Source organism: Mesoplodon bidens (assembly GCF_964165515.1).
Source record: "Mesoplodon bidens genome assembly, chromosome: 19".
Lineage (NCBI taxonomy): Eukaryota > Metazoa > Chordata > Mammalia > Artiodactyla > Ziphiidae > Mesoplodon > Mesoplodon bidens.
Window position 1 is genome coordinate 12013367 of NC_138179.1, and position 13643 is coordinate 12027009.

At 52.0% G+C, this 13643-nt stretch overlaps 1 protein-coding gene across 4 annotated transcripts; it reads right to left on the minus strand.

Moving 5' to 3' along the window:
• Positions 1-863: 863 nt before the first annotated feature.
• On the minus strand, positions 864-13261 carry TMEM98 (transmembrane protein 98). 4 transcript variants are annotated; one of them, XM_081220539.1, is made up of 7 exons: positions 12935-13247; positions 10686-10866; positions 9184-9315; positions 7969-8002; positions 5922-6037; positions 2992-3051; positions 864-1712 (listed from the first exon to the last, which is right to left on the minus strand). In XM_081220539.1, the coding sequence occupies exons 2-7, from the start codon at positions 10814-10816 to the stop codon at positions 1505-1507; spliced, it is 681 nt and encodes a 226-aa protein (XP_081076665.1). In that variant the 5' UTR covers positions 10817-10866; positions 12935-13247; the 3' UTR covers positions 864-1504. The 4 variants fall into 4 exon arrangements, with proteins under 4 accessions (XP_081076665.1, XP_081076667.1, XP_081076666.1 ...); XM_081220541.1 differs by lacking the exon at positions 12935-13247 and adding an exon at positions 11984-12126; XM_081220540.1 differs by lacking the exon at positions 12935-13247 and adding an exon at positions 11473-11566.
• Positions 13262-13643: the final 382 nt, after the last annotated feature.

Here is a 13643-nt window from a genome sequence, read left to right on the forward strand (position 1 = left end):
ACTCTGTGGACACTGCCCATTCACAGCTCACCAGCAGGACAGGAAAGTTACCTAGCATGAGTTCAGGGCTGATGGGAGTGCACAATCCAGTAAGGTGTCTCCCCTGTCCTCAGGAATCCCTCTATCCTTCCATGAGAGTTGAGCCCCAGCTTCCCTCTCCTGACTCCACCTCCCCAAGTGGGAATTGGTGTGCACTGTGCTGGAGAGAAGCATCTTGCTTTTCAGGAGAGAATGAAATTGGATGGATGACACATCTCAATGACAAACAAGGCCCCAATCTTGGACCTGGGAACATGGGTTCCTGGTTCTCTAGAATCAGGCTGAGGGATTTGCTGACTTGAATTAGGGCACAGGAAATGAAATGGGAACAAACATGGAGCTCCAAACATGCTTAACAGCATAGGATATGAACCAAGGCAGCCCCCAAGCCAGGGCCCTCTCCCAAGAATGAGGTTGGCTCTGAGATCCTGGGAGGAAAAAAAAGTATTTCAGGTATTCCTATATGCTTGTGATGGAAATTATAGAATTTGGATGCAGTCTAGATTATACAATTGTGATTCTGGGTCCCCCAAAGGTCTCAAGTCATAAAAATGCCCCTCACCTTTCAGTACTTGCCAAACAAGCAGATACCAAAAGAAAGGGGACCCATCTTTCATGGATGTCATTGGTAGTGTGGAAACAATACTTCATGGTGGTTATCTTCACCTCTGCCTGAACTCTGGAGGGTCTCTGAATATCTTATTTTGAGTCATACACACAAGGCATCCTTGGGATTCTTAGCCTCTCTCCTTCCACCCTCAGTCCTCAGACAAATACATCCCACCACACACCGTGCATCAGAATTTGACTAACCAACCACACAATTGAGGGAAAGCTAAGTATACGTTTACTCTCCACCTAGTGGTAGCTAGGTAAAATTGCAGGCATAATGATAAAAAGGGAATGATCAACTCTACGTTGCTCACCTTCAAACCCAAACATGTGAAGAGAAGGAGGGACCCAGATGCCTCAGGGACCGGGCAGATAATACAAATAAATGAAACAGGCCAGGTGAGAGAGTACAAGTATCGTCAAGAGAGGCAACTCCTACATAGTTCCAATTGATTGTCCTCTGTGGAAAATGCAGATCAGAGTTGCCTCAACTTCTGATTGTTCGAGAGAAACCAGACATTCTGATTTAATGTGAAACCTCCTGATTCTTAGATGGTGGCTGGATTTTCTTGAAAACACTAGGTGAGCTAAATAAAGCTTACAGTCCTCCAGTTTTCAAAGCTCTGCTGTACAGATGGTGACTGTCATCTCCCCTAACCGTGGGATTAGACTGCCACTCACCAGCCACCACTTGTAACTACAACAGAGGCATCAACTGCTTTACTACACACACACAGCTGGACTCCCCAGCCGTGGAGAACAACTAACTCTACAGGAAGAAGTAGAAGGCACAGCTGAGTCACCCAGCCATGGCAGCAGGTTGGCCCTGCGACCAGCTGCTGGCTGGCAGGCACTAAATGGCCGACTGCTCCTGCAGGAAGCCTTCAGGGCCTGGGAGACCTTTATCTGGCTCCGAAGCCAGGGCTGCTTCTCGAAGGACTTCCAAGTGCTCCTCAGCAGCTGACAGCGACTGGTCAATCCAATCCAGGCCCCCGGTCAGGTGGCAGGCGTTCCTGGTCACCAGCACCAGATGACTGACAGATAGGAGCAGGGCAGTTGTCCTAGAAAAAACAACAGGATCAGGTTCCCAAGGATCTAAGGGACTTTGCCCCAAAGCCCAAAGGGATAGAGTCTAGACTGGTGTTCCCCAAGCTGGAGTCCCTTCCTTAGGAGGTTGCTGAGTATGTAATTTAAAGAGGGTTCGATGCTCAAAGAAAGTTGGGAACGTCTGGGTTAAATAAAGGTAACTGAAGCCCTTCTCAGATGATGCACGTGATAAATCTCTAAGGGGAGAATGTAATACTCCGAGTCTCACTAACTTATTTAAGACTGGGAGCCCACTTTCTGCAACACATCCATTAACATCTCCCAGAAGAGGGTTTTGTGGGACAATTTGGATCTAGTCAGTTGGATAAGCACATCCCCAACTGCTTCCCCCTTGAAGACAGGATATTCATACCCCACCTTGGGCATCACTTAATGATTCTGAATCAATGAGGCCCAGAGCTGGTTTACCGCATCCTAAAAAATTTAATTGCAAACTAAATTGAGGAGGAGGTTTTTTTTTTCAGTATTGAAAGATTCAGTGCAGAATATTTTTTATATAGTGAGTGTGCACAGTGCATTTGGGAATGCATTACAGATGACTAGCCCATGAACACAGCTGGGCAGTAATAGGAGTGGGGCGGAGAGGCCAACTGAATTGCCGTGACCCACAGCCTGTCTGGCAATTATTACACAGTGGGCCTATGAAACAGTCATATAAATCTGAGAGACAAAGGAACATGTTTTTTTTTTTTTTTTTAAGTGGGTTTATAACTGGTAGAGGAACAAAACAATCTCAAAACCCTAAGTACACTCTGCGTATTACGGAAGGATCATGAGACAGGGGTTCCTGGGTACGTCCTGTGGAAGGTGAGCACAGCTTTAGCTGAGCTAACACTTGCATTCTCATTTCCTGCCCACCGCCCGTACCAGCGACCCATGGGCGGCACTCACAGCTGAGGCACGTCTGCTTCCGGCGTCCAAAGAGCAGAGAGAGCTATGGGGGAAGTGGGAGGGAGGGAAGGTGCAGATAGGACTTGGCCTGGGTGGACGTTTAATCACAAAAATTCAAAATCTAAGACTGGCTCTTCCTCCTCTGGGGTTTCAGGAAGAGCCCTGGCCGTCAGCATCCAGCCAGGCTTCGTTCGCTGGTTGGCTGACCCTTACCCAAAGCCCAGCCTTGGGAACCCACCAACACAGCTCTCTCTTCCACAACCCAAAGAGCCGACCTCACAGATCTGGTAACACCGGGAGCCTCCAGCATGAAAAGACACTCGCCCACTCCACCCCTCTCACCGGGCATCCAGGAGCTTCGGGTCCAATGGAGGGTACATTGACTTCACAACATCGTCCACTCTGGGGGGAGGCAAAAGGTTTTCAGTAATTCGCTTTTCTTATGGCCTTTTCTCCTTCCTTTCCTTCCTTATCCCTGTGCTTCTCTTTTGATATTCCAGACCCAGGCTTTAGGGACTTTAACTGCATTCTCAGACAGGGACTTAAACAGAGAGACTTAAGATTCAGTTTAGAGAATATTTCTTCTGGTTTTGTTTTAGCTCCAATGGTCTAAAAAGTACAAGTTCGCACATCTGGAAAGATGTTCAAGATATACGACTACATTTGGACTTCCCTGGTGGCTCAGTGGTTAAGAATCCGCCTGCCAATGCAGGGGACACGGGTTCAAGCCCTGGTCCAGGAAGATCCCACGTGTCGCAGAGCAACTAAGCCCATGTGCCACAACTACTGAGCCCGCGTGCCACAGCTACTGAAGCCCACACATGCTCCATGCTCCGCAACAAGAGAAGCCACTGCAATGAGAAGTTCTCGCACCACAACAAAGAGTAACCCCAGCTCGCCGCAACTAGAGAAATCCGTGCACAGCAACAAAGACCCAATGCAGTCAAAAATAAATAAATTTATTTTTTAAAAAAAGATATACTACTACATTAAAATAGCATATTGCCAAACAATATGTAAAGTCTGATTGATCTCATTTGTGGAAAAATGAATAAACAAAAGCTGTGAAATGCAGTGGGCAGGGGCAGTCTGGAGGAATACTCACCAGTCAACAGTGATTACCTCCAGGAATTAGGATGGGGTGGAATTAGGGGGTCCTTCACTTTTCAGATACTCTATTTCTGCAATGTTTTAACTTTTACAAGTGTTTATTACTTTTACATTTAATTTTTAAAAAAGGGTTAAATGTTGTTATATAGAACACTAAAAAAAACCTCCAAGTTTAATTTGGGTTCAAACTACTCCATTGGATTTCTTTTAGCACATGGTACAGTTCATGGTTAATTTTCTTTTTTCTTTTTTTTTTTTTTTTTTTGGCAGTACGTGGGCCTCTCACTGTTGTGGCCTCTCCCGTTACGGAGCACAGGCTCTGGACGCGCAGGCTCAGCGGCCATGGCTCACGGGCCCAGCCACTCCGCGGCATGTGGGATCTTCCTGGACCGGGGCACGAACCCGTGTCCCCTGCATCGGCAGGCGGACGCTCAACCACTGCACCACCAGGGACGCCCTTTTAATCAAATTCTAGAAGGAGCTACTATTCATCCTCATTTACATGGTTCAAGGTTTTCATCCAAATCCTTGCTCTTGGACCACCTGAGAGTCAAGAAGCAAAAAATAACGATGTATTGTTTGATTCCCAAAGGCATTTGGGAAAACAGATGCCCTTGAAAGCCCTTGTCTTGGGACTGAGGGGCTGGTGTGGAAGTACAAAGGTGTGGTCACTCAGTGCCCATCTTAGCTGGCCCCTTTCTCTGCCCTGCAGCTGAAGCCACTCTTCTTGAAACTAACATGCTATCAACACACTATATGGAATAGATGGAGCAAGAAAAACAGTGGAGACAAAAAACGGCCAGAAGGAGAAAGTGTGAGGGCAAAAAGAGAAAGCAAGGCCCCTGATTGATTTATGGCAGGGATCATTCTGGAAGGAATCCAAGGTGCTCTGTAGGACGGGCCAGTGAGCACCAGGTGAGGTCTGCCCTCTGGGCGATGCCACACCCTGGCTCTAGCACCACTGCTAATCCTGACCACCCAGGACTTCACTGGGACTCAGAAATCTCAATCTCTTTCCTCCTCCGAGCCCTCCTGGCGATGCTGCCTTGTAACCTGGGGTCACATGAATTCGTCTGGCCCCTGGGATGGCTCTCAGAAGTAACAAGAAGCATGAGGAAGGTCCAGCAGATATGAGCAATGCAGCCTCTACCAATCACGGGAGGCCAGAGGAAGGTCTGGTGCTTTTCCAGAGCCTGGGCCGGAGGGTCTTCAGGCCAAGGGCCGACCTAGGCTGATCCCACTCAAGTAGCTACACCCACCCAGGGCAGCTCCAGAGAAAGCCAAGAACTCTTCTGGATTATCTCCCTCCCACGTTCTGAACTCACTGAACTCCCTGGACAGAGTTCAAGTGTACCAACTCTTTCATGTTCCCTCCAAGGGCTGGTTCCTCGTGATCTACCCGAGGCCACGGCAATGTGGAAAGCGAGGACCCCTGGAACTCCGAGGCTGATAAAGAAAACATCCTCAACTCGGAAAAACTCCCAACTCAGGCACATCCACATGCCAGCCACCAGATGGCAGCACCAACTTAGTACCACCCTTCCCTCTAAGAGAAGGGCTTTATTTTCTTCACAAGATCGAGCCCAAATGAGGGGGTGGAGCTGTTGACTACAATCCTGCCTCCCACATGGTATTCTGCAGACAGCCTGGAATTTGGGAGATCTGAATGATTTCTCCACCTCCCACCCGGTCCTGGAGGCTGCTGGCTGGGCCCTGGCTGGGGCCGGGGGTGTCAGCACAGAGACAAGGAGCTGGTCTACAGTACAGACGCCAGCCAGGAGGTCACTGCACACAGGGGTGTGGGCACCAGTGGGAAATGTGCTTGCTGGCCCGGAGCCCAGGAAGAAGGTGTGGCAAAAGGGAGGAAAGCAGCCCCGGCTGGCATGGGACTGAGGAAGGAGGAGCCAGTCAGCACTAGTCATGTGCTGCCATTTCCCAAGAAGCCTACAGGAGGGGGCACTCTGGAGGGGAGGGAAGCCGTTTGACACCACCTTAGCCTGAAAGCCCCCCAGCGCCTAAACCCTCCTGGGTGCCCTGGGAAATGTGTAGGACATAAACCACTCAAGTTGCCTCTGGAGCGTCTCAGGAGAGCCTGGTCTCTCCCCCCATCCCAGCTGCCAGCCCCTCCCCTCCGCCTCCCCCGAGGAGTATGGGGACCTCACCTGGGGCTGATCCGCTTGGCCACCACGATGATGTCACTGACACTGGCTGAGGTCTTCATCTTGGCCCCGGAGCCCATTGTCATGGCAACAAGTTTTTCCGTCAGAGTGTGACAGATCTACCACAGCAGGGAGGAGAGAGGTGATGAGGAGGGCCAAACACGCCCCCATCTCACAGCTGGGCCCCCTAACCTAACGGGCAGATGGAAGTGAAAAGTACAGAGATGAGAGGAAATGGGATGGAAGAGGCAAACCTGAGGACATGGCCGGGTGAGGAGAGAGGGGTGGGAACCTCAGATCAGGGTCAGGGTTTCGGCTTAGAGAAGTCTGAGCTGAAATAATCTGTCTAAGAAAAATCATGTGCTCTAAGTTCACCTTCTCACTTAAGGGCAAAAACCTATTTTCTCTCTCGATTCCTTCACCTCCTGGCTTCGTCTTCCAAAATGATAAAGATCTCCATGGGCACCCTCAGAACTATGGACGGACAAAGGGCAACTGTTCCCTTTAAGCACATCCTCCGAAAGTGGAACTTATTTCAGCACTTTTCTAGGGTAACATTTTCACATGTTTGTCAAGATGATGATAAAAGGGCCTTGGAAAAAAAGCAGGAAAACAGCAAGACCAGGACACGTGGCCTTTTTCATCATCCGCCAACAATGCTGGCCGCCCCCAAAGCTTTGCTCCCCACTTTCACACCTCCCCGATGTCAGAACCTGGATGTGCTTCGGGCCCTGGCAAAGAAGTTCCATCACTTGCCTTATACTTGGGGCTGGAAAAGAGAGGCAGAAAGAAGCCCAACAGCCCACCAAGGGGAGAGCCCAGGCCCTTCCCTCGAGGCCCCATCACAGGGATTCAGGGGCATGTGGCCAAGCAAAAGGGCCTCGAGATCCCAAGAGGAAGATGAGAGGCTCTCCTTTGATCTAAGGATCTCAGGATGGACCACTGAGTCCAATCCAATAAGACACCTTCTGGCTGATTTAACCCACACCTCAGCTGTCATTCATTCTCCCTCCTCCAATAGGCAAGGGCAGGGGACAAAACCCAGAGCCAGGACACATCCTGGTTGGGAGAAGGGGGATGTAATATGGTGCCATTGTTCTAGACATTAGACCCATGTATCTCCATCTATAACCACATCTATACCCCAAGAGATTCTTGGAATTCAATAATAAGTCTGGACTCTGGGACAACAATGTCCCACCAGGCTCTTCTTTGTCCCCCAAGGGAACAGCTGAAGAAGCGGTGGGATGAAAGACTTTTTAGTATTTTGTACTGAAGGACACTTAAAGCTGTCTTCTTTGAAATCTTGAATAATTGCTAGACAGAAAGAGAAATGTGTGGTTCGCCAGGTTACTGAAATGAACGATATTTGCCACTGGCCAAACATTTCAATGTTATTATTATCCTATTCAGTAGGAGAGCGTGAGGCAAGAATTGAAAACCAAATGCCAAAACTATAAAAATTACCCCAAACTATAAAAATTTCCCCAAATGCAAATTGGATGCAACTCTCCACCCTGTCCTGAAGGCTGCAGGCATTAGAAGAAAAAAGTCTGCCTTCCAGTTGAAGTACCCACGGTTTGGCTTTGTTTTAACACTGATTGTCCCGTTTGGCTGACTACTGTCAGTCAAAGAGGGCTGGTGAGGAACTTTCTAGTAACTGCAGAAGCCCCAGTACAGAACTCAACTTGCTGTCGAGGGCTGAGCTCTCTGTTCACGAAAGAAAGTGCCCAGGAGAAGCTGAGAAGCCCCGCCTCCCCCTAAACACAGTCTCTATTCTGCACACAGCTTTCTCCACGGTCAGTGAAAATGTGGTTAGTGACTGCCTGTATGAGGACCAGGTGGAAAGGGCCTTGAGAATTCTAAAGCAGAACAGACCATCCAGGGGGAGCAGAAGTGAACAGTAGAAACTCCAACTGTCAGGCATGTTACAAAAGGCCTCCTGCACAGGTCAGCGCTCTTCCCAGAGTTCCTTCCCCTCGGACAGTCTGTGGACACGGATGCTTTGGTGACCACCCCTTATTCTCCTGGGGAAATCGCAGAGTATTACCTTCAAGATGGCAATGCAGTGGGACATGAGACCCCTGGGGAGACAAGAAGCATTTGTCAGTGCTCCTCCTGAGAGGCCCACCTCCCTCCAGCCACCACCTCCATGCCTCATCCAATTCTGACCAGTGGGCACAGCTGGACACCACCTGAGAACAGGGGTGCCTCAGTGATCAAATGAACAAGCCCAGGAGCTAAACCAGGAGGCATCTTCTGTCCCGTCTTTCCCTTTCCTCTCCCGCACCCAACCATGCTTTTTTAGAGCTCTGAGCTTCGGAGACTGTTTCCTCCACCCAGGGAATCCTTCCCGGTATCCTCAGCCTGGGTGGTCCAGTGGTTAAGACTCCACACTTCCACTGCAGGGGGCACGATCCCTGGTGGGAGAAGTTCCGCCCACCGCACGGTGCAGTCAGAAAAGGACCCAGGACAAAAGGCACCCACTCTGGGAAAGCCTTCATGAAATCCAGCCCCACCTCCGGCCAGGCAGCTCTAGATGCCACCTCCTCTGCGTGTCCGCTGCACCGCGCACAGAGACCCCCCTCCATCATTTCTGAAATACTGCATTTTAGTAGAATTCTGCCTCCACCGCCAGTTCCATAGCTGCAGTGCCTGGCCCAGAGCCCGCACATCACACCTTGGGATCTATCAATTAAAATATCCCCGTGAGAAGCAGCCGCATAGCACAGGGAGATCAGCTCGGTGCTTTGTGACCGCCTGGAGGGGTGGGACACCTTGGGATCTATCAATTAAAATATCCCCGTGAATGAATGGCTGAGTGACAGGAAAGGGAGCGGCACACTCTTCTCAAGCTACAGCGTCTCCTGGTGGGTGCAGGGATCTCCGAGGGAGACACCGGAGACAAAGGCAGCGTCCCTGGAGCCTGAGGGTCAAATTCACAGCCCCACCCACCCCCAGGATAACCCAAGCACATCAGGGTGACTTGACAACAACCCTGCCTCACATCTATGGGCCTCAGTGTTCAGGTCTACAAAATGGGGAGAGCAAGGACGAACACCGTGGCGTCAGAGTCTAAGTTCCCTCCACAGTGAAGGCAGGGGAGAGAGCAGCAAATGACACAGTGCTCCTCGGTGCAAGGGGCAAGGCGCTCCTGGGCGCTCAGTCGAGGGCTCTGGAAAAGGAGGCCACGCAAGGGCACCCAGGAGCCTGGGTCGCCATCCCCAGGCGGCTGCAGGAAAGCAAATGGTCCCCAGGGCCTTACGAGGCATCTTCAATCCAGTCTTCGTTCTCCAGAATGGCCTCGATGTGGGGGTTGGTGATGACGACATCGTCGAGTTCTAGCTCTGAGGGCTCCGACTGGGTCTCCATGGCGCCGATGAGATCCACGATGGGCCTGGAAGGGAAGCCCAGCTAAGTGGTTTCAAGACGGACGACCGCTGCTGACTCTCTCCTCACCGAGGCCCACATATCCGCCCGAAAGGATACAGGGAGTGAGGAAGTTAAAGCGGGGACTTGCTCTGGAGCCAAACCTGAGGCTAGTGGGACTGCACTGTGGGCAGGGCACGTGGCTCGACAGCGAGTCAAGGAAGCAGGGGCACGAAAACACAAGGAAAGTGATACAGAACAAGGATGCGCCACGAAGAGAAAGGCAGGGCTACAACCACAAGGATTACAAAGATGTACTAGGGGTTCCGTGGTGGCGCAGTGGTTGAGTGTCCGCCTGCCGATGCTAGGGGACACGGGTTCGTGCCCCGGTCCGGGAAGATCCCACGTGCCGCGGAGCGGCTGGGCCCGTGAGCCATGGCCGCTGAGCCTGCGCGTCCGGAGCCTGTGCTCCACAACGGGGGAGGCCGTGGCAGTGAGAGGTCCGCGTACCGCAAATAAATAAATAAATTTTAAAAAGATGTACTAGACAGGGCTGCTCCTCTGGGACAAAATAATATCCGTTTGTAACTTATTTGCCCTTCACACCTCCCTTTAATGGAGAAGCTAAGTTCCTATTACTCAAACTGACCTGTACTTGTTCTGCAGAATCAACTCCTGGGAGCGACCTTGGTCCACCGGCACGGCCCCATCCCCTCCTAGTTATACTAGAGAAGCGGGCAAAGTAAAAATACCTCCGACTTTACAACAGGCTCTTGAAAACATGAGACGCCACAGCAGAGCTTTGCTGGGTCATACAAATGGGCATTTACTAATTATTAGCCACTCAACAGAGATGCTGATGGGATTCAGATAGAGGGGTAAGAGAAACTCAGGGTTTAGTGGCCAGGGTCCCTTGGGATCTATCAATTAAAATACCCCTAAACTGAAAACGGGATCTTGCTTACAAAGTATGTTTCACATGAAGAGCATCATGAAGAAATCCGAGCAGAGAGAGAGGCGATCCTGTGCTGGGGTTTCGCAGCCCCAGGTGTCTGTTGCTTAGATGTGTGGCTGCAATGTGGGCATTGGATTTCTGTTCCTATGAGTTTGGCTGGAGAGGGATGTGGCCTGTCCAAATGCTAAGTGAGGTGGCCAGTTTGGGACAGATTTGTGCTACGTAAACATGTTCAGAGACAGAGTCTGAGGTGGCTCAGGATGTTGGGGGAGCTTGAGGACCATTATTAAGCTCTGACGTCTTTATAGGGAAGGACAGCCTTTGGGTACCATTTTAGAGGTAAAAAGCTGAACAACAGTTGCCCAGCACCAAACTTCTTTTTCTCTTGTCGGGGCCCCAGGGCACAGCCCCTCTCTCCTCCTTCCCCTCCCTGGGCCACTCACTTGGAATCATAGCGCTGCAGGAGATCTCGAGGCCGGCAGTAGCGCTGCCTGCAAACCACCACCAAGGCTGCAAACGAGGCCAGAAAGATGGTGGCCAGCACACCTATGGCAACAATCACCACGGTCTCCATGCTTCCAGGTGGCTCCCTCAGTCCCGGTCAATCCCCCACATGGGCTGAAGCTGGAAAGGCACAAGGGCAGAGCAGCCTAGTAAAGGAGCAACGAAAAGTAGTGTGGTGGTGGGGTCCTCCCTGTTGGCGGGTTGACGGGGAGGGCAGCTAGGTTCCCCGAAGTCACCTGGAGAGACCTGAGGGCCTGAACAGAATCAAGACCCATTTTAGGTCGTGCCCCAAATTTGATCTTTTCCTTTACTAAAAGCATTTGCTCCCCAAGTAAACGGGGATGGCCTTTTCCACCTGGGACAAAAAGAAACATTGCCACCAGCACTGTTGTTTCCACATCTGCCCCAGGCGCATGAAAGAACACCCGCCTAAGAAGAAGGGTGGGACTGTAGTTCCTGAGGGTCTACTCTGTGCCAGGCACTTGGTATGTGTTCGCTCTTCTAACGATCCTATGAGGTGGGTATCAGTATCCCCATTTTACAGTTGAGAAAACTGAGGTCCAGAGAAGTTAAGTAATTTGTCCAAGTTTACGTAGTCAGGAAGCAGAAAGCCATCCACTCAAACTGAGATGGACGTTCAGCTCTCTTGTCCTTTCTAAGGAGGAAAGAGGATTCTAAAAATTCTGGGGCAAGTTTCGATTGTGAGTTTCAGCGTTGGAAACTTACAACTGGTATTTAAGTGTTCGTTGCCTATTCACTGCCTGTTTTCAGTTAGGTCGTTCTTTCACACCTATCTTAAACTCATAGACTGGAGGAACAACAGCATCTCAGGGAAGCATGTATTCACAGTGTTATTTCATTGCAGGTCTCCTACTTGTGTCCTTTTGAGCAAGTCTTCTCCCCTCTCTGGGCTTTAATTTCTCCACCTGCAAAAAAGGGTGCTTTGACCTAGAATTCTCTCTGACTCCAGGACAGTACATCTTCTCTGTTTGGATTTAATGCTATGTTCTATGTCTTGGAGGGTCCAAATGCTCCTGATCATCATTCAGTAAGTATTTATTGTTCATTTACTATGCATCAAGCACTGGAATGGATTCTGGAGATTGGAGGTAAATAAGATATGGGCCCCAAAACCTGTGGAGCTGGGGGGAGAGGCAGACAGGCAGACAAACCTTTTCAACTCCGTGTGCCTGTGTCACATGCAGAAGTACACAGAAAACAGAGTGCCAGTGCTTACGTGCTACTCTCTAGGAAAGCTTTCCTCCCAGGGCAGGTGATGCTTGAGCTGGGTTTTGAAGGATGAGTAGGAGTTTTCCCGGGGGGACTTCACTGGCTCAAAGTGCCAAGGAAGCCTTCTCAGAGGACTCACAGAGCTGCTCTCCCCCTTGATGTTCACCTGCCCACAAGGGTAAGAAGGCTGGGATCTACCTTTTTCATCTCTGCATCTCTGTGTTTGGGGGGGGGGGAGGGATCCTGCGTCAGTTTCTCTAGATGTGTTTCTCTATACTATCCCTCCTAAAGGACTACCTCTTTTAGCCCTTTGTCTTTCCTCCTCCTCTCACTTCTCACTCTCTTCATTTTTCCCTGGCTCAGCTTTCCTCTCCACCCCTCCTTCTCTTTCCCCGCTCCCCTCCTCTCTCGCTTTCTCCGTGTTTCCCTTCCCCTCCCCTCCCCCTGCCCCAGGTCTCCAAGACCACCCGCTTTGTTTCCTGTCTTCCTGTGCGTTTCGGGTGTGTTTCCCTGAGTGTGTAGGAGCTTTTCTGTGAGTTGTTGCTGTCTCCCTCCGTGATCGGTCTGTACGAGTGTTTCTTCGTGTGTTTTCTTTTTTCTTTGTGTATTCTCCTCTGTGTGTTTCAGGATGAGTTTTTCTGTTTCCCTCTAGCGGGTTCTAAATCCACAAGGATAAAACAGACCCAAGACCCCCCTCCTTCCCCCTGCGCGGCCACCCAGAACACCCACGCCACACCTAGGACCTAGGGAGGGACCCCCACGCGCCCCGGTTCGCGCCACGCGGGGCTCGATGGCTCCGGGGCGCGCAGCTCCGCCTTTCCCCCCTCGCGGGCGCCGGGTTCCCCTCCCCCTCCTCTCCCGCACCCCCGCCCCGCGCACCCGGCTCCAAAGGGGCTGGCGGGGGGCGGCCCGCGGGGAGCCCCGGTCCCCAGCTCCGCGGCGCGCCGGGCTCACCCACCTGAGGCTGCGGCTCCGGGACGCAGGCGGGGGCGCTCCCGCGGCCGGGCCCCCCGCGATGGCAAAGTCCGGGCGCGGGACTGGCGGCCGTCTGCGAGCGGGGCATGCCGGGAAGGCACCGAGATAAGTCCCGGCGGCCAAACCCCCGGAGGTGGTGCGGGCGGGGGAGCCGCCGGCCGAGCATCCAAATCCCCCGCTACCAGGCGCCGCCGTCACCGCCAGGCCCCCGGGCCGGCCGGGGGTTGGGGCCGCGGAAGGCCCGGGCAGCTGCGAGGCTGAGGCTCAGCGACCCGACAGGCGCTTCCCGCGCCCCCGCGGAGGCCGGGCCGGGGGGTGGGGGGTGGGGGGGAGAAAGGGGGGAGGGGGACGCGGAGGGTCTGGCCGTCCAGTGGGGGTGGGGAGCACCAGGCGTCTGCACAGTGTGGCTGGGCCGGGAGCGAGTCTGCTCTGCTACCCGCTGTCTGGTTTAAATCCTGGCTCTGGCACTCACTAGCTTGTGGGCAACTTATTTCACTCCTCGGTACCTTGGTTTCTTCCTCTGTGAAAGGGACTACGACTTGTAAGCATCCCGAGTTAGTTAAATGCCACGATGCATGCAATGCTGGGCCCAGGGTCAGTGGTAATCAGTGAGCTGCGCTGGGCAGTGACAAGCAGGCCCACCCCTACCAACTGCCTGGCCAGGGACAAGAGTACGAATGCAGGACCCTGGT

Coding starts and splice junctions, on each gene's coding strand:
- TMEM98 (XM_081220539.1), bottom strand. CDS start 10,816: ATGGAGACCGTGGTGATTGTTGCCATAGGTGTGCTGGCCACCATCTTT. Junction 8,003..9,183: donor GACTGGATTGAAGATGCCTC/GTAAGGCCCTGG, acceptor TTGTCTCCCCAG/GGGTCTCATGTCCCACTGCA. Junction 1,713..2,991: donor CCGAAGCTCCTGGATGCCCG/GTGAGAGGGGTG, acceptor TGTTTTTTCTAG/GACAACTGCCCTGCTCCTAT.